Here is a 20,241-nt window from a genome sequence, read left to right on the forward strand (position 1 = left end):
TGTATGTGCTTTGTAGGCAATCTACTACTAATAAAAAATAATAAATGTCTGGCTATAAGAGTAGAAATTATACATTAGGAGTTCGACAAATGTAAAAAAATAAAAAATAATAATAATAAAATAGATTTTTTTTACAATCGGAATTACCATGACTTTTATTTTGAAAGTTGCTGTCAACTGCAGCTAGCATAGCCGTTCTCCCCATTCAGCCGAGATAGCTAGCTAGCTAACCTGGCTAATTAACCAAGTTCCCTTCAAAATGTCAGCAATCGAAGAAATGGAAAATACGCCCAACTCCGTCTCGGACGAGCTGGAGGACGAACAGGCGAACACTGGGAATGTGGAAGGAGAGCCAGACATGGAGGAGGACGAGCCCATTAGAGGAGGATATTTGTTTTACAGGTGAAAAGCTACTGAAGCTAGCGCCACTTCTCCCACAGGATGCTGGTGCGAGCTGACCAGTTAGCTTCACAACTCTAGCTAGCGATCTCGTTATGGCTCCACCTGTTTGCTTTAAACGTATTACTCGACTTTCTTAAGATGCACGTCGGGTGTGATTATGGGGGTGTAGGGGTGTAGCCTTAACGCGTGCACTGTTTAGGTGTTTGCTGCACATTTCTGCAGAGATTTCTGAAGCTAAGCTAGTTAGCCAGCTCTGCTTGCAGTGATCGACAAGATTAGCTTGACTCTTGGTTTTAAGTAGCACTAGCTATCTAGCTGGATACACTAGCTAGTGTTATCCAACACGTTTACACCATCAAAATGCCTGTGCACATTTTAACAGGGTGTTATCTGTTATTTCCAGGGACAGGAAGGAATGGGCAGACCTAGAACCTGTTCCTCAGGACGATGGGCCAAACCCTGTGGTGAAAATTGCCTATTCAGACAGATGTGAGTAACGCCATCTCTGCACCTGTTTAATTGAGGGACAGTCAGCCTTGTCTGACCCCTGCATGTTTGTTTCTACAGTCACAGATGTGTATGACTACTTCAGAGCATTGCTGAAGAATGATGAGAAAAGTGAGAGAGCTTTTGCCCTGACCGCTGAGGCTATTGACTTGAATGCAGCAAATTACACAGTATGGTGAGTTTGTGCATTTGCACATCTGTTGGGAGAACATGTCTGAACATGGCATGAGAAATGGTGAGACTGTGTTCACGTACATGATTTCGGTGCACTTGCAATCATCGGTAATGTTTGCGGTCATATCTGTAGGCACTACAGGAGAGTACTGCTGCAGGCTTTGGAGAAGGATCTGAGAGAGGAAATGAAGTATATCACAGCTATTATAGAAGACCAACCCAAGAACTACCAAGTCTGGTAAAGCACCCATGCATCCATCATTTAATCCATTCATGTCCAACAACTGCTTTGACCATAGCCATGAAAAATGCCTTCATATCTTGATCTCATTTGTGGTGTGATTCTGGCCTCAAGTGAGCCTCTACCAGGACCCAATTGACCTGTGTGTGTGTTTGTGTATTATATTTCTATTTCTATTTACAATAAGATGAAGATTTTTATGTTCAGTTGAAAGTGACGTGACCAGAAGATTTATCAGCTCAGATATATGTAGGTATAGTCTGAATGAAATTTCCCAATCAGTTATCTATCCTGTAATCATTTTGCTGATTAATTGTTGTAGCATTGTGTTTATCAGTCCTATTTAATTGTTAAAGCTGAATCACCCACAACACATTGACTTTGAATGTATGTATTTGTATACCCACCCTGAGGAGCTTTTGGGTCGCTTCTCTGTGCATCTGTACAGTTTACATACACTCATCTTGGTCATAGAGGTCATAGCAATGTTGGGCTGTCAGTGATTCCTAAGGTTTTGTATTTTAATGGGACAGAATAAGTGTACAATACATCTTTAATGGAAGAAATATTTCATATTTGTCATTTCATATTTCACTGCACACTTAATATTTATCCCTAGCCTAAGCAGATGTTTTAGGTAGCTATCAGTATGCGTCTGGCAGAATTCTGGTTGGATATTGTTGACTTGTGGAGAAGAGTATACCAGAGTTTACCTTTATGTGTACCTAAATAATTGATTTACAAACACGATCCCAGGTTATATGAACAGGCAAAGGAAAAGAGAGTGTTTCTTGGCAGAATTGGTTTGTTAAATTTGATCCTAACGTTTAAGTCCACTTATGTTCGATAAGGTTCAGTTAATTGTCCTGTTTGAAAATCTAATTCTGTCCCAAGTGTCCATCATCTAGCTGATGATTTTTATGTTATTCAGAAAAATTCTGAAGTAGTCCTCAGTCTTCATTACTCCATCCACTTTAGTTCAGCAGAACGACCAACACCATGCTTAGCAGTTGGTACAAGTTTCTGGGGGTTGAGTGCCTTACCTTTATTTCTCAAACGTACCTTTGGAAATCGTTGCTGAACAACTAAATCTTTGGCTCCTCTGAATTACTGTGTACTGTGTTGATCAATCCAATGAGTGCTGTCAAACACTTGGGGCCTTAGTGTGGGCGTGTTAAATGACATTTTGGGACTTCCACCACCACTATGTGTTGTATACTCCTCCTGATCTTGAACAGTATAATATATTGAAAGACATAATTGAAAGTTTATTATTGCCTTGACCTTCATATCCATAATGAGTGTATGTAAATGTCTGACCATGACACTGTAGTTCATGTTCAACCAGTGTCTGACCCTTTATAGACTGTAAACTCTGAACTCTGTAAAAACTGCAGCAAGTTTAAAGGCTTGCTGTATTATTGCACCGTTCATTTCTCCTGACTCTAATCCCTGTCCTTGGCTGAAGGCATCATCGGCGCATGGTGGTCGAGTGGCTTAATGATCCATCCGAAGAGCTGCAGTTCATAGCAGAAATCCTCAGTCAGGATGCCAAGAACTACCACGCATGGCAGCACAGACAGTGGGTCATTCAGGTAAAGGTCCATATGATCTCATTTAGCTGCAGTACAGCTTTCCTTTATAGTCTTTCAAACCTAGCGCCCTGGTAAGTATCACACCTGTCTCCTTTGGAAGAACTGACAGACACATGAACCTCAGAATGGTTACAGGTGTTTGCCATGGCCTGTTGAAGTTTGCCCTCTGACAAAGATACTATGGGAATAACTGACAACTGCGTGTGTGTGTGTGTGTGTGTGTGTGTGTGTGCGCGCTTGTCCTCCTGAAAAAATAATACTTTGCTTGGTTCTGATACCTTCAGAGAATGAGGTCAGGTTTGATGGGCAGCTCCATTCCTCCGGGATGGTGTTTGATACCATAATCAGCATTAAATTTACTATAGCAAAAGTGAATCAGACTGACTGGCTTCTGCTTTTCTTTTATCAATTCATTTCACTTATGACTTATTCAGGTAGGCATGGGTAGTGCAGCAAATGATTAATAAGTACAAGAAAGTACAAATAAGTACAAAAGTTAAGTTTTGAATAGTGCCGGTTCATACATGGGTATGAAAATAATACTGAGAATGCGAGAATGTTGAGCATGCATTATTTGTATGCACTTGTCTTCTAACCCTAAGGTTAGAGAATTTTCTATATCTGTCTAGCTATGTATCGCATGTCTTTGTAAATTCACCTTCAAAGACGCTTGCATGTGAGATGTTTTATATCAATGTTCAGAATAATCTCTGCCCTCTCTATAAGGAGACCCTATGTGACCTAGATCGCTGAGTAAAGAGATAATGTGACCCTAAACCTGCATAATTAATTAAAAGATGTTTGACTACTTTCAAATTACTCTTATGGATGTTTGTTTTAATTAGGTTTAATTTGTTGTAATGCTTGAAATTTCCCGTTACACACACATCAAATACACGCTATCACAGAGAATAGAAATAAAGTGTGCAATGTAAACATTTTATGTAGGTGAAGAATAAGTGCGAAAGTGCAAAAGAGTGAAGTGTGACATAATGCTGTGCAATAAACAGGATCATTAAATATTAGTATTAAAAGGTGTGAATGACCAGTGCAACGTGCTTTGTGTTGTGTATGTATGTAAGTTGGTCCTAGTTATTATCCTGGTTCAGGGCCCTAATGGCCTGCAAGAAGAAGCTCCCCCTCATCCTCTCTGTGCTTACCTTTAGGGAGCGAAAGTGCTTCTCTGACTGCAACAGGGAGAAGAGAAAAAGAGTCCATTGTTAAGATGGTTGAGCCCTTACACCAATGCTAATTAAGCATTTGTTTGTACCTGCCATAGAAAACCGATTCATAGTTTATGTTGAGGTTGGGAATATGTATTGTTTGTACTGTGTTGTTTTTGCATATATTTTATGTATATATTTATGTTAATTATAAAGAAAGGTGTTTGTGTGTGTGTGTGTGTTTTTCAGGAGTATAACCTATGGGACGGTGAGCTGGAGTATGTAGAGGAGCTGTTGGAGGAAGATGTGAGGAATAATTCTGCCTGGAACCAAAGGCACTACGTCATCAGTCACACCTCCACATACTCACCTCCTGAAATATTGGAACGAGAAGTGCAGTGAGTGATGTTCTGTCACATATTAGGAAGTATTTAACTTTCTTTGAACCAAACAATGATTGGTTTATTTATTTATTTATTATTTCTATCTTGCAAACTCTCTCTCCCTTTTCTGGAAAAGGTACAGCATAAAACAGATCAAGAAAGCACCTCACAATGAAAGTGCCTGGAACTATCTGAAAGGGTAAGTGTCACTTAAATTTTCTGGTGTACATGTTTCTCCCATGAATCTTGCATGGTAAACATGTATCTTACTCTTTTACAACTGAATTGATGTGCAACTGGCCTTGCAGTGTAATATCTATATACAAACAGTAGATGGTGCCATTCACTACTGTAGCAGATTTTGGAAAGTGAGACACTTACTAACCGTTACACTAACAGTTACAAACCCAGCTTCCTTTTAATTTGATTCTCCCCCCACTTTTTTATACTTCTTTTATTTGTCTTATTTCTGGTGTGTTACAATCACTCTCAAACAGTTTGTAAATTGTTTAATATTGCAGTGCAGTGTTCATTAAGGGCTTTTTTTGTGTGGGGCAGGATTCTGCAGGCTGGAGGGCTGGCATCATACCCTGGGTTGCTGGAGCAGATTGAGGAGCTACGGGAAACTTACTGTTCCCCCTACCTGCTTGGATTTCTGGTGGACTTTTACGAAGATGCACTCGAGACCAACAACAACAAATATAACCAGACTGAGACTCTTAACAAGGCCTTGGAGGTGAGCTCAAGAGGAAATGAACAATTCCAGCTTTTGAGTATTAATTAAAATTATTAATTGAGTATTTAATTGCAACTATTATTATACTAAAGCTAATTCATGAACTGAAATCATCAAAAAAGTGTACTTTAACCTGGGGCCTGTCCCTTGAAAGCACATATACATTAGACACAGTTCCTGACTAAGTTTCATGGAAACGGTCAGCCTTCTCCGTTTTACCCTGGTTTAGGTACTCAGGCTGTGATTAATTGGTAATGTGTGTTCAGGTGGATTGTTTCTTAAAGACATTCTACTTAAAATAAAAATGATTATTTTAAGTCAATCGTAGTAGATAAGGCTTTTGTAACAGTTAAATCATTGCTGTTTACTATCGATAACCCTGAACTTAACCTTCCCTGGAGCAGGTTAGGGGTGCAGTGTAAGATGCCATGCTGATGTATCCCTGTAAAAAGTGATCCACTGTGGTCAGACAGAAAATCCATGATCGGATTGAACGTAGCTTAAGGTTTGCTGGCTAAGCAAGAAATCCAGCTTTGTGAGACAGACCCCTGCATTAGTTTCTCACAACAACACAGAACCAATTCCTGTGTAGACCCTCTGAGGGGGAAGAACTCCGGTGCTGCCTCAGCTCCTCAGGACTGTTTATATAAATGATGTCAAACTCATTTTGAGCCAGTGAACATGAGAACATGTTGGAAGTGGATGGGCAGGTTAAACTTCTAAAGGATACCTATTATGTACTTCAGAGGCTAAAATGATGCTTGAAAAGATTCCAACAATCATCCTGTTTGCTTAACGAACTGCTAAGGAGCAATAAAACGTCAGTGTCCTTCTAAATGGCCTTGTACAAGCCTTTAGCAGTGTATTGTGTGTAAAGCCAGTTAAAATGTGGTGGCTGTTGGATGATTGGCTCCCCCGTAGGATACAATAGATTTACTTTATTTTGACTGGATAAACAAGTGCCGATAAACAAATGCCAATAAGCAGAGTGCTGTCTGGCGTGTGACCTAATTCTCAGATGTTCCATTATTTCAGAAACTACCCTAGACACTTTATTTATGACATTATTTCAATGAGCAAAACCAAGATCTTTATTTTAATTGAAAAGTGGGATGATGTGCGGTGACCATTAGCTGCCCAAACAAAGCTAAAGGTGGCTACTAATACTGACTTTCCATTCCATCTTAAATTGTACCGCATCTACATTGTGTACATTTCAACAGCAGAACATAACTGCTGCATTATTTAAGGTGGGACGGTGAAATCCAGGCAGGAGGAAACCTTTCACACTGTAAATGCCTTACTGTAAATGTGACTCAGCAAAACAACAAACTGCTCACAGGACAGCGGTTAAGAGTGTATTAGGATGTCAGAAGATGATTTTCACTCTTCACTCTTCCATAAAATGTCCACGTTGCCAAAACCACCCAGTTTGATTGTAGTTGTGCAACAACTTTAGGTTTGGGAAGATATAACTCTACTCCTATGCCATGTTTACTCTTGAATTGCACCTGGTTAGAAACCAAACTATTGTGGAAATGCTCAGTCTCTCCAGCAGGTGTACCACGCTCCTTTCTTTGGTTCTAAACCAGCTCTGAAAGGCGCATTTACAAGTGATCTGAATGCAGAGTTGTAAAGGAACTGGAAGCTGAATGGTCTGGTAGGTCAGTCAGACTGGATTGTAAGATATTAAACATTTAAAATAGACATGTAACTTAAGTAAATGAGTTTAAAAATGTCTGATCATACAAACTGTTCATATAAAATGGTGATTTTACTGGTCTTTACTTGTGTTTATTAGCACATCAGTTTTGAGGCTGTATTTATAGAAACACAAGATCGGATTGGTATCGGCTGATGGACAGCATTATTATGAATCGGATTGGGGTAAAACACTATAAAGGATTCCTAGTGCTGTAAAATTCTTGTATGTAAAAAGCGAAAGATGTGGCCTCCTAGCTACACACGGAAAGAACGAGAGCCTATTCAATTCGATTTTTTTCCTCCACCGGGATCAGATCATTTAATCACTGACGTGAATAAAGAACTATTATAATGTCTAAGGTGACTAAGTGAACCCCATAAAGAGAATTTTATATTAGAGATGATTAGATTTAGTCAGGGAAATGCTGCTCTATGCAATGAAAGCCACACTATATGGCAGAGTGTTACGACTGCTTGGATTCCTGAAAGAGCAACCCTTCGCTAGGTTCGACCGGGTTGTCTTTTGATACGCTTTAAAAATTTAAAGGGATACTTTATTTCTCTTTGTTAACTCGATTTACCCATATTTATACATATTTAATCAGGCTCTCAGATATTTTACCAGTCCACAATCCATATATGAAAACCGTCTTAAGACCTGTTTCCACTTTGATCAAAGAGAATTGGAGATGAAAGACCAATATTTTTGCCGGAGACGCTGAAATATTAACCTGTGGACAGATTGGTAAATGATTGATCAGGAACAATGAACACAGTGTACACACAGTGCAAAGGAAGGAAGGAGGAAGAAGGAGAAGGAAGAATCGGAGACGCACACTTGCCCTGTGTTCATTAATTCTGATATATTCCACCTCTCTCTCTCTCCCTCTCTCTCTCCCTCTCTCTCCCTCTCTCTCCCTCTCTCTCTCTCTCTCCCTCTCTCTCCTCTCTCTCTCTCTCTCTCTCTCTCTCTCTCTCTCTCTCTCTCTCTCTCTCTCTCTCTCTCTCTCTCTCTCTCTCTCTCTCGCGCGCGCTTTCTCTCTTGCTCTCGCTCTCTCCATCCTGCTCGAGCTGTCTCATTCTTTTCTTTTTTTTTTTCTTTTTTTTCCTTACTCGTATAATCCAGCGCTGGCTGTGGTGGTGCTGTTTGAGTGGCAGTGCGCGTGTTGGATGAATATAAGGCTGCTGTGGTTGGGTTAATGAGGTTTCTGTGCACTCTGTTTGCTACACTGGGTTGTCATGAAGATGTGGATGATTGGAGTTTTGGGACAGAAGCTCTGCTTGATTTCCCCACGCAGAGTGATGTGACTCTGCAGATACACATTGCACTCAAACTGTTCCAGTTCACATACAGAAAGAAGAAAATGGGCCGTTTTCCAGCGGTTAAAGAGGCGATGAAAAATGGGTGCTCTCTATATTTGTAAAATTAACAGTGTGTATTTCTAAGCAAGTGTGTACATGTAGGAGGTACAGAAAGATTCTTTAATTAAGATTCTTCAGTTAAGGATGACTTTTCTTGGATGAGCATCTAAAGATAAAGAAAGGTTGTGGAAGCAAAAAGCTGTAGCAGTGCTGAATTGGAAGCAGTGACCTTTTTAAATGGAGTTTGAAATGTTGAATATTGACAATCGTTGGCAGTAGGATTGCATTTACAGGAGCTAAAAGGCTTTTACTGCCCCGCAGAGAGGTCTGGTTTTCCCTCAAGAACGCTACAAATCAGCCTCTTTTCCTGTATGAAAAATGTCCTCTCCAGGCCGGCCTGTTGTGCTATTGAAATTGAGATCACTATTTAAGTCATTACTTGTGTGTCTGGTTTTGTTTTGGATGCAGCCTGTGGTTGCAGCTAGGCTAGGCATGTATACTTCATTGAAAGACACAGCCTGAAATATACAGATTTCTAAAAGATAGCATTATGCATGGAAAAATGTGAAGACTCAATAATCAAAGGATAATTATTTCTATGCTTTCTTCGCCAAAGCAATGTTCGGTTTACTTGCGCAATTCAGGCTTTTTTTAAATTGTTTGTTTTTGTTGTTTCCCAATGGAGTGAAAGAAAAACAAAAGATGTCACAATGATGCCATATCACAGTGATGCAATATACAATAACTCCCAACCAACCACATGGGGTACCATTGCAACCACTTGGCAACACCGTACCAACCAGTAACAGTGGTAACATGGTCACATCTGGGCAAAAACATAGCAGCTTGGCAACTACATGGTGTACCGTAGCGACCACATAGCAAAAACAGTTCATTATCAAACTTTTCATTTAACTGATACTGAATTACAGCTCAGGAGGTTCGGGAGTTTTAAGCTGGTGCTTTCTACGTGCAAGCATGGATAAAACAAAAAACCAAACACCCCAATTACTGGATTAAATCTGGCTAATGTATGTAGTTTTTAATCCAATAGTCTGATGCTGCTGCAGGCTGTTCACGTACCCACATAATCTGGCAACATTGCTGCCCTCTATGTGACAGACCCATAATAAGAGTGCTTGAGCAAGACTTCTAGTGCTACATTACTCTGTTAATGCCTCTGTAACATGATTAAATTTGAAGTTGCTGTGGATGAGAGTGTCTGCCAAATGTCGTAAACGTGAAATATGAAGGTAAACATGCTCACCGTCCTTTTTCTCTCTCCCTCCAGCTGTGTGAGCTGCTTGCCCAGGAGAAGGACACGATCCGGAGGGAATACTGGCGCTATGTGGCTCGCTCCCTTCAGAACAAGTACGGCTCAGGAGAAACCCCATCTCCACCTTCCTCAAACCCCACCCCTATGGAGCAACAGGAGACCCCCAGCAATGACTGAGAGGAGGATGAAGCCTACATGTGAATAACTGGTTAAAGACTCTCTGACTGTGTGTATGTGCAGCCTGGTTTTACCACATTGGTAAAGCCTTTTACATTATAGCTCTTTCAAGTCGAGAGAGGCTGGATAGCCTCAGAATAGTTGTGTAACAAGACTGAAAAGACTGCAAATGAAGCAGTTCTAGTTTACTAGCAGATATGGAGTATTTGTGAAGAAGAGTTTGGACATTTGTGTCAGCAGATAACGGTTTGCAGTCACATCAGTTATTGGTCTGCATCCAATCTCTAGGGGGGAATCGGGATGGGGGTCGTTTAGCAAAGGAACTGTACAAACAGTAACTAAAGCTGCAGATATTGACAAAAGAGTTGCCAAAACATTCACTAGACTGTAATACCAAACTCTCGCTCCCAATTGTATTGCTTTGCTTTTTTTGGTTTTGTACGCTTAGAAGAACTAATGGTAAAGTAAATAAACTGCAGGCGTCATCTTATCATTGTATCTTGTATCATTAGTGTAAAGTGCTGTCCATTCACGTTTTATTAGACAAGACACTCCTTCCTTGTCCCACAGTACACTTAAACATGCGTGTTGCCATTTAATGCTTAAATGTGCTCTAAAATGGTCAACTGTTTACCTTACCTTACCTTACCTTAACATAGTGCAATAATGAGAGTTGGTGCATGAAAGGGACATAGTGTGGACCTCAAACTGTGGCGTCCTCTTTCAAAATCTAACATAACAGTTACCAGCTATTATAAAACCACCTATTTCTTAAAGGTCTTAGGTCTTGATGTATTATTACGCCCTATAATTGACATACGCCCTGTCCACTAGCCTTTCAATAAATGAAGCTTGGATGTGGTAAAACCTTGATGGGCTCCTCAGGAAAATATGATGTTAATACTTAATTATGTTGGACTCAAAATACCATGTGTTATGTAAACCATGCCTTGTGATCGCAGCTTTTCCTGGGACAGTGTTTGCAGAAGGGAAGCTCAAACTCAACATGCAATGAAGCGAAAGCCAGGGAAGTCACTGAGTATCCATCCAAGGTAATGCTAGCTAAGTGGCATAACCATCTCTTCCCCTTAACGTCCACTTCGTCAAACAAACTGGGCAGCCTCAGCTGACCACAAATCAGAAAGGAAAGCACTACCCTTCTCCGGTAAGACTCAGGGAAGTGAATGGGTGCTAGACTAAAAGCTAATCTAGCTACAATATGTTGGAATAGTTACAGAAAATGTTGTTGCAGTGTAAAAAGCTATGCTATGCAGCCTACCCCCCCCCCCAGACACACACACACAACCCTTAGTAAAAGGAAAATCATAGCATTTCAATCTGCAAAATAACAGGGTTGGAAATAAGGTTGTAACACTCCTTATACACCCCTCCTGAAAAGACTGATTAATCAAGATACTCCATAGCACACTACATGAGTAATTGTTATTAATGAAATAATTAACAATCAACCTCAAACTAATTTGTTTGAGGTTCCTTTGCATTCTGGAGCCCCCATTGATGGCTACACTGTTGCCAAAAGTTTGTGGACATCTGCCCATTTAATTTCTTTCAGAATTAATAACATTTAAATGCTACACATATTACAGAGGTGGGCAAATGAAGTGTTCTGAGCTTTGCCCAAGGACTAATATTGGTGTAGCACAGCACAGTCTTCCAAACTGGGAATTAAACCCCAGTGTCCCACAGAGCATGGTAGCACATTGACATATACTGGTTTCATCCATTGCGCCACACCAACCACGCATCACATCAACCTTTGGACAACAGGTGTGCATATTTCCTTCTCGTGGGAGGGGTGCAAGTACACTCCTTGTAAATGAGTTAAGCCAGTGCTCATGAAGGGTTTTATTTTTGCCTTGTCAGTACCCCCATGTCCGCAGTATATTTGATTTACACCACTATCCCTCCCATTAGGGCTTTATGAGGGGCTGGGACTAATGAATTGATATAGTTGGCCCTAATTTATGTTGTCTCTAATCCATTCTCATAAATTCAGGCCTGTTCTAATGGAGGCTGGCCTGGACTGTGGGGGAATATACCAAGTTCATTATCAGGGTTACATGGCTAATGAATTCTAGGAAGGCTACGCTGTTGAGGAACAATTAAACTGGAGTAAAGACCAAACCAGAAAGCGAATATGAAAAAAGAGTTGGAAAGTTGGTCTTCAATATGTGAAACGTTTAGGAGATTTATTTAATTGCTTTAATTGCTGCACCAACAACCTTGTTGTATGCTTTACCTGTGCTTCCAAAATGCTGTGGATAATTGTCCCCTAGCTTGATTCAGAAATAAGCAATGTATTTTTTTATGTGGTCCAACAACAACAAAAAAAATCTTTGTCATAGGACCATAGCCGGCCCTGCTATGTCTGTGTTGTGTGGGTTTTAGATGCACAAGTGCATTAGTAAAAAAGACACCATCTCATTTTCTATTCCAAACAGACTTTCGAACATCGACTGCCTTACGATTGGAACAAAACAGTGCCTTCCAGGATGGAGAGAAGTGTAGAATGCAGAACAGATGATGTCGGCGTAGAGACTTTGAAGGAAATCCCCTCCGTTTAATTCCCCAACACCACCATTTACCCACTATCTCAACCTCTATGCTACACCTGTAGCATATGACCGACCTCTGCAGACAGTACTCTCCCTGCCCTTAGAAAATGGGAAGGTAATCCAATTGCTTACTGGATTCTATAGACATCTGTGTTGTCATTCTGTAGTCAGAGCCATGCTCCTATTGCGCAATCTGGGTCTAAACTGGATTTCTCTCTAAGCAAAAGTGAATACTATATGCTTTGTGCTCTCTGTTGGAGCAAATGCGCTCCAAGCCCAGGATACTTTGTCCAGTATGTTTTGTGCTATGAGCAATGCTTTATCCATGCTAATAGCATATGAGCTTGCATGTAGGGTTTATATTCGCCTCCTTAACAAATTAATTCAGAGAATCCAGTGAATTCCGGAAGAAAACATATGCTCACAACATTTTTTATTAACCACATGGTGCAATCACGATACATTTGTTGAAAACAGCAATAAGTTCTGTCTAAAGATGCGAAAACAAAATCAATCAGTGTCCACAAGGCAGAGAAAGACTACGAGAAAATTACTGTGCAGACTGTGTTGAAGAAATGGCAGTTCAGGGGAAATGTGGAGGTCAAGATGAGATTTGGAAGACCAAATCGAAAATCAACTCTTGGAGAAAACTGCTCGTATGCTGGTAAGACAGGCAAGACCCCCATGAAATGACTGCCAAGAACCTGCCTAAATGACTAGCTAAGCAAAAAGGGTGGTGCACCATTCCACTGTGCAGCATTGCTTGCCCTAGCACAACTTTCTTGGAAATCCAGCTTAGACCTCAGTTTCAAATTTCTAAACTACAGAATGACAACACAACTTCAAAGGTCTGTTTAGTATGTTCTGACATTTTCAGTTCTTTAAGTTCCAGGAAAATCCCCCCAAAATATCATCTGTAATAACTGATTTTCTGCTACGGATGTGTTAAAAATGCCGGAGTATGCATTTAAGAATATGTCAGGGCAGAGGAACGATGCTGGTTAGTAACTGAAGACCCCTGGAGTCCACAGCTTGTGGAGCTTCACACTGTCTCCAAAGATGTGCTCTGGAATAAATGGACATGGGCGGCTACTGAGCTCTTTTCCTCTTTCTGAAACTCACATCGACTTATTCCCCTCACAGCTCACTCCTACAAGCTCTGCAGTTGCAGTCTCTTCAACTGACACTTAACCTCACTGAACAGACACAGTAGGCCTGTGTAGTCCGGGATTCTGGCACCTGAGTGGTATAGAGATGCCCGCGTTCTGGAGTCTAATCATTTGAATCTGTTTTTTCAGACCTGACTGAATACCCTCAAGGCTTGCCTCAGGGGCAGAGAACTCTAACAAACTCAATTACTCAACTAAACTGTGCTTTAATTACTCCGCTTCAGGTTCTTCTGGGTTTAGCTGGAGCTCTCCAGTATGTACCATATTGTCAGTTCAATGTCATTACTGTGGGGGATTACAGAGTAATTTGCGTTTGGTTTTACTGCTTATATCTGGATTTTACAGAAGTCACGATACCCTCAACCTGCTTCCAAAAATACACGGAGAAACCGCGACCCGTGTTTATATGCATAGAAAAAAAAGAGAGAGAGAGACAGAGGGGAGAGGAGGAGATTTGAGGAAGCTTTATATAGCCACCAAGGGAAATGCCAGGAACATGAAAATAAATGAGGCAGAAACTCATCAGTGGAGGTCTATAGGAAATGATTTCTTATGTTCTCTAAATGACATCTACCCATTAATAATTATAGGGTGTGCCAAGAGCTGCCACACAACCCAAACTTACAACATGAGAGGTCACAAAGGTCAGGTCCAGTTTAAAGTAGATGAGCTTTGGCAGGCTTATGTGAGAGGTAGAACTCCACCAATACTTAGAATTAACTAATTAAAAGTAAGTACATTCAAAGTAAGTATTTGAATTGAATAAATGTTTTCTAAACTAGTTTTATTTGTGTACTAATTTTTATATCTAACAGTTTTTACAAAATAAAGAAACAAAATAAATCACAGAAGCCCTGAATTTCATACTGAGCATGCTTTAATACTGTCAGTGCTGTCCGCCAAAACACAGCTCCGCAACAAAAGAGTCCCGGTTATTCAACGTCAACAATTCCAAAACACCAGGAACAAGTGGAGTGGAGGTTCGTTAAAGTACCTGTTAAACCCTGTACGCAATCCAAGATAACTGCTGATACTATAAAGCTCACATTTTGTGGTCCGGATAGAGCCATAAAACTGTCAGCCAGAGCCATTATTAATATGGAGACCAGCAACTGGTTGACATATGAACGGGAGTCCTCATAACGCTCAACGTGGCGTCTGTTTACTGCTAAAGCTCCGCCCTTTAACAAAAAGAGCCAATCAGCTTGTCGGTTACGTCGCGAGTGGAGGAGGGTTGATAATCTCTGGCCAATGTGCCTTAAAGGCCCCTCTTAATATGGAGACCTGCACAAGCACAGTAACTCAGAACAAGCCGAAGAACCACATTTTTTGTTCATTATTGAGTCAAACGCTCAATATGTTGTATGCAAGCCTTGTATTGTGTTACTGCATGGCGGCATTGCAAAGAGACTTTTCTCATTTATGGTGGAAAATTCCCCTTTTAGGGATGCGCTGTATGTTGTGGGAAGAATAATAAGTGAAGGGATTTGATGAACACTTGACTTTAGTTTCTTTGGTTCAGTGTAGCCTTTTTTTCAGAAGAGTGATGCAGTTTTAGTGTGAAAAAGCTGTGATATTTGTATATATACAGATATGTGTATATATAACCACCCAGTCCGAATGTGTATTTAAAAAAATGGTTTAGACCAGAACCTCATGACAAAACAGTGTCTCAGACATCAGGCAGTGCATTTGTAACGCAGTAATTCTTTTTGAGAGAGAGCTTTTAGAGAACTTTAACACCTTGTCTTGACATCTGGTTCCTGTCACCACCACCACTATCAAATTAATCTGACTTGGAAATAGAATTAGAAACACACTTTGCAGCCACTGCACAGCAGATCGACAGCATTCCATTTCCACAGTCAGCTTCGGCTTCGAATGTGTTGCAAAAATCAGCCACCTTAGCACCCAGGGAACAATTGAGGGTTAAGTGCCTTGCTCAAGTGTTTTTCAGCCATGAATGTCAGGATAGGAGAAAGCATTATATATTCCTTCTTATGCTAACCCACCCCCCTTATTGCCAGTCTTGGGGATCAAACTGGTGACTTTCCAGACACAAGCCTGCTTCTCTAACCTTTAGGCCTCAGCTGCCTAGACCATGTTTCTTTGGAACATCACATTTCTCAGTAAGTCCTTTTATATGGCTTAATGTATAGCTTCTAAGTAGTTTGATCATCATTAATGGCTTAATGACGTAGCATTTCTGTAGAAGTTCCCTTCGTCTGAAGCTCACTCTCAAGTTGGTGTCAGTAACACGTCTTATTTTTAACTTTTCTCTCTTTAAGGCGTGCACTAACTTAGCCGACAGTGGCTAGACCACACCGGGTAAGAACTTGATTCTCCAGACTCTCATTATCTTGGTGTGTGTGCTTGTGTGTGACAAATGTAGCTCTTTTTCGTGTCGCAGAGCAGGTAAAGCCTTGTTGGGCACAGAGAGAGAATACAGATGAACGCAGTCACACTTCTTTCAGAAGCTTATTAAATTCTGCTCGTGTTCATTTCCTGCTCGTAGCACCATTTGATGGTGTGAAGCTCTGTTCCTCAAATTGGTGTGACTGGAACTCGAGTGTATAGCCATAAACTCTTCATAGAATAAAAGCATAAATGTATACTAACCAAAAATGTTATTTTCACCACTGTGTGATTGATTTAGAAGTCTGTTTTGTAACTCTCAACCACTGTCTCTCTCTCTCTCTCTCTCTCTCTCTCTCTCTCTCTCTCTCTTTCTCTCTCTCTTTATCTATCTATCTATCTATCTATCTATCTATCTTTCTTTCTTTCTTTCTTTCTTTCTATCTTTCTATCTGTCTTTCTATCTACCCCTATCTCTCTCTCCCAGGTCTGCCATGGTGTTGTAATATAATTTTTTGGAGCCGTTAATCAATTTAGATTGCAGCCTTCCTTCATTGCAGTGTGACCTTCTGCTGAGCTTTTGGCTTTGAGGGCCATTGAGATGTAGTTAGAGAGAGAGAGGTGCTGAGCTCTTCTATCAGAAATGAAGGGAGGAATAAAGGGCAGTTGCTTTCGGCACTTTGATGAGTACAAACTGACCCGTCCATGCTCCGCCCACTGCAACTGTTGTGAGATTGGATAACCTTTACAGAACATTTGCAAAAATTCCGCTCAACCTAGTAAAAGGCTGTTGCACACAACTTTTTATGCTGTTTTTGTCCAAAAACATGTCAGAAGTCATAAATTATTCACAATGATGGAATCACTACAGATCATTGAATAGTTTAAAAAGCCTACTCTCCTAATCTGTAGGTCATCAAAACTACTATACTCTTTGAGCGATGCCACAGAAGAATGTGGAAAGAGCTCAAACTGCTTCATAAATATGCAAAGTAACATTTAAAAAATTAATTAATTAATAAATAAAGGAACAGCATTTCATAAAAAGAATACCTTGCCAACTGTGAAGCATGGGGGTAAAGCTAGCTGCTTTGGGGTTGTGCTGCTGCCAGTGGCACTGGAAATATTGCACTGGTGGAGGGAATGGATTCTATAAATTTCCATAAAACAAATGACTTTTACAAAAGGATAAAGATCCAAAACATACCTCTTATTCTACCATGGACTATATGAAGAGGCCCAAACTGAAGCTTTGGGAATGGTATTCATAGTCCCTGACCTAAACATCATGTTGCTAGGAAAGAATTTCCATGTGGAGCATGAGAAGGTCATATGACGTGTTAAAGCAGAATTCCAAACTTAAAAGGGAAGAAGGGCATTTTACCCAAATAAAGGTCAATGTCAAGCAAAAACCTTGTAACTCCAAAACAAAATACCTTCTTAACTTTCAATGGAAGTCAATTAAAAAATATATATTCTAAGTAAATTTGGAGCATTTCTATTGGTCCATTCATCATCAAATGACACAATATAAAAAAACAACTGCCAGATTTACATCATGTCAAAAAGTCAAAAGCAGCAAAAATGGACATATAAGGTTTTTGCCTGACAGTGCTTTACTCATTAGCAGCGTAATAAAGCACATGAATATGCTGCCTTATTGCTGATTCTGAATTTGAGCATTGCAATAAAAGTCAGCTCATGCGTTCCTCCTGCTTCCTCTCCAATTCTCCAAGGACTCTTATAGCAGCTGTTGCTGCCACCCTGCGCTGATGTGTGTCTGCTCTAATGAACATAACCTCTCTCTCTCTCTCTCTCTCTCTCTCTCTCTCTTTCTCTTTCTCTTTCTCTTTCTCTCCAGCTAGCATGCCATTTCAACCTGATTCTTGAGGGTGGGGGGTTCAACAAATAGCACCCTCTGTGTCTTTCTCATTTCTCTCCACATTCACACAAGCATCAGGCTGACAACCCAGAACCAATGCCACCAAAAAAGTTTTTAAGCTGTAATAGCAAAATCCCCCAACATTCATGCGGTTCTTATAACTTTCCTAAATCTCTCCAGACTCCCTAACTATACTGCCCAACAGCGTCCACTGATTCAGCCCTTAAAGCACAGATGTAGATTCAAACTGATCTACATAGAGAAACTGCACAGGTAATTGCTAATGTAAAATGCTAATGACAGTCTCTTTTTGACCTTGTGTCGTCCCACCTAGTCTCTTAGTTATTAAACCTGCTGTTAATGTTTTTTTGTTTTTTTTTGGTGCAGTCAACAGTCTGAGACTTTAACAGACGGATCCAAGGCCAGCATTCGAGCATTCTAACATCTACATATTAAAAATGCTCTCTGAGATGAGGAAACCATATTGCGACAAAGTTTTGGATGTGCACTCTAGTCATTTCTTTGCGCGTGTTTGCTCAAATCTGTCACAGGCACACCTGATTGCTTAGGCATGGGGTAAATTGATAATGCTTGTGACACAGGAACATTTTATAAAAAATAAATAATTAATTCAGTTAAATGCCAGGAATTCTGGAAGCAAACCTCACTTCTGAAAATGAAGGATGGCTTTATAACAGGATAACAATCCTTGTTATCGGTTGATGTGGCGCAACAGATAACACCAGTACCTGCCACTGAGCTACCACACCATGTGGGAGACTGGGGTTAGATTCCAGGTCTGGGTAACTATGCTGCGCTACACCAATAAGAGTCCTTGGGCAAGACTCCTAACACTACATTGGCCCTCCCTTGTAATACCAGTAACCTTGTAAGTCGCTCTGGATAAGAGCATCAGCTAAATGCCATGAATGTAAATGTAATCCTGAACTCACCTCAAAATCCACAATGCTCAACCTCAAGAGGTACAAGATGACTTTCCAATGGCTCTCATAGTTCCAGACCTCAAAAGAGCAGTGCATGCCAAATGTTATGCTTAACATGAACAATTGTACTGATTTTTTGGACAGCTAACTGGGTTGCATCATGAAAAGGTTAACCCCTTAAAAAGACTATGGACCGATGGTGGGATGGAAGTGATATTAGATAATAGAATAATATAATAAATAAATAAATCTATGAACTATTAATAAATCTAGGAACTATTATATTATGTAGTCACTGAGTAACACACCTTACTGTGCAATGTAATAGTAAATAGTAAATGTAATAATGTTAAAATGTAATGTTAAAATGGTTAAACTGGAAATGGTTAAGGCTTCGCTTTGGCCTCCCATCCACACAAAAATGTCTAATATTAGTGTTATTATTATTTATTTTTATATTATAATTATAAATACAAAATTAATTATATTATTTTAAGCATCAGCTGCTTCCTGTAGATAAATAGCTTTAAATATCATCAAACATATCTAACCATCTGCTTGGTCCTGTTGTTTAGCTGAACTGCCTGATATGTTGCCAATGCGGGATGTTGATATGGTACCCCAGCTGTCATTCCTCCTGCCCTCTGAACCTGCTTGACCTCGTTGGAGCCATTTGCAGGTGTCTTTCTGCTGCAAAAAAATAGCCTCACTGCAGAGTCGAATGAAAAGGACCATTACATTCCTCTTGGACGTTTACCTGTCTTAGTTCCAGGCGTCAGTTGTTCAACCTGACTCTTTATTCCCTAAAGCAGTCATGCACTCACACTGAACTTCTTTCCTGTCATGTTTTCCAAACTTACATCCTGTATACACCCAGTATCTATGCATTTAATTATGCATGCCATGTTGTTATATGCGGCGTTTCAGTTCTCCTGGCAAAAAGTTCTCATGCGTCATTTCTTTTCTAATACCTACATGTCTCCTTGCTTTAAAGACTGCGTCAAGCCTGTCAGGTAAGGATTACTCCAGTCTCTTGGGATAGTGCTATTTCACCTCACTCTTCCATCAGCGTAGGAGTTTGTGTGAGTGCATCTCACCTGCTGTTCCAGAATTGGCATTGAGGTCTGGTGATTTTTCTGGTCAGTCAATGTGTCCCAGTATCCCATCCTTTTGCCATAAGCGCTTTTAAGCATGTTGTGCTGTTCTGTTCTGTTCTGCTTGAACAACGTTAGCAGATGAGTGAACAGGCAACTCCTAAAATGAACAGGCACCCTTGATCTGCAAAAGACATTAAGTTAAAGATGATGTGATTATAAATACATTATTATATTTGTTTTGTTCAATTTCAGAATCAAAAACAAAGAATGCAAAAGAGACTTGAGCCCTCAGATAAGTTTTACTAAGGTCTCAGATTTTAATTAGCTTGTTAGGGTGATGGCTTGTTCACAGTCAATGTTGGGAAAGACCAGGTGATACAAATTTGAAGCTTTCCAAATACTTCAACTCCTCAAACCTTGTCCCAACAATCAGCAGCACTCTCAGAATTGAGGCCAGGTCCACACGTATCCCAATGGGTTTTTTTCCCAACAAGCAGA

At 40.2% G+C, this 20,241-nt stretch overlaps 1 protein-coding gene across 1 annotated transcript; it reads left to right on the plus strand.

Moving 5' to 3' along the window:
• Window positions 1-182: 182 nt before the first annotated feature.
• On the plus strand, window positions 183-10,210 carry fnta (farnesyltransferase, CAAX box, subunit alpha). Its single transcript, XM_072663462.1, has 9 exons — window positions 183-402; window positions 806-891; window positions 970-1,084; window positions 1,217-1,321; window positions 2,793-2,919; window positions 4,332-4,480; window positions 4,602-4,664; window positions 5,024-5,201; window positions 9,559-10,210. Exons 1-9 carry the CDS (start codon window positions 260-262, stop codon window positions 9,718-9,720), a joined length of 1,128 nt encoding a protein of 375 aa, XP_072519563.1. The 5' UTR covers window positions 183-259; the 3' UTR covers window positions 9,721-10,210.
• Window positions 10,211-20,241: the final 10,031 nt, after the last annotated feature.

Source organism: Salminus brasiliensis, chromosome 19 (assembly GCF_030463535.1).
Source record: "Salminus brasiliensis chromosome 19, fSalBra1.hap2, whole genome shotgun sequence".
NCBI classification, from domain to species: Eukaryota; Metazoa; Chordata; class Actinopteri; order Characiformes; family Bryconidae; genus Salminus; species Salminus brasiliensis.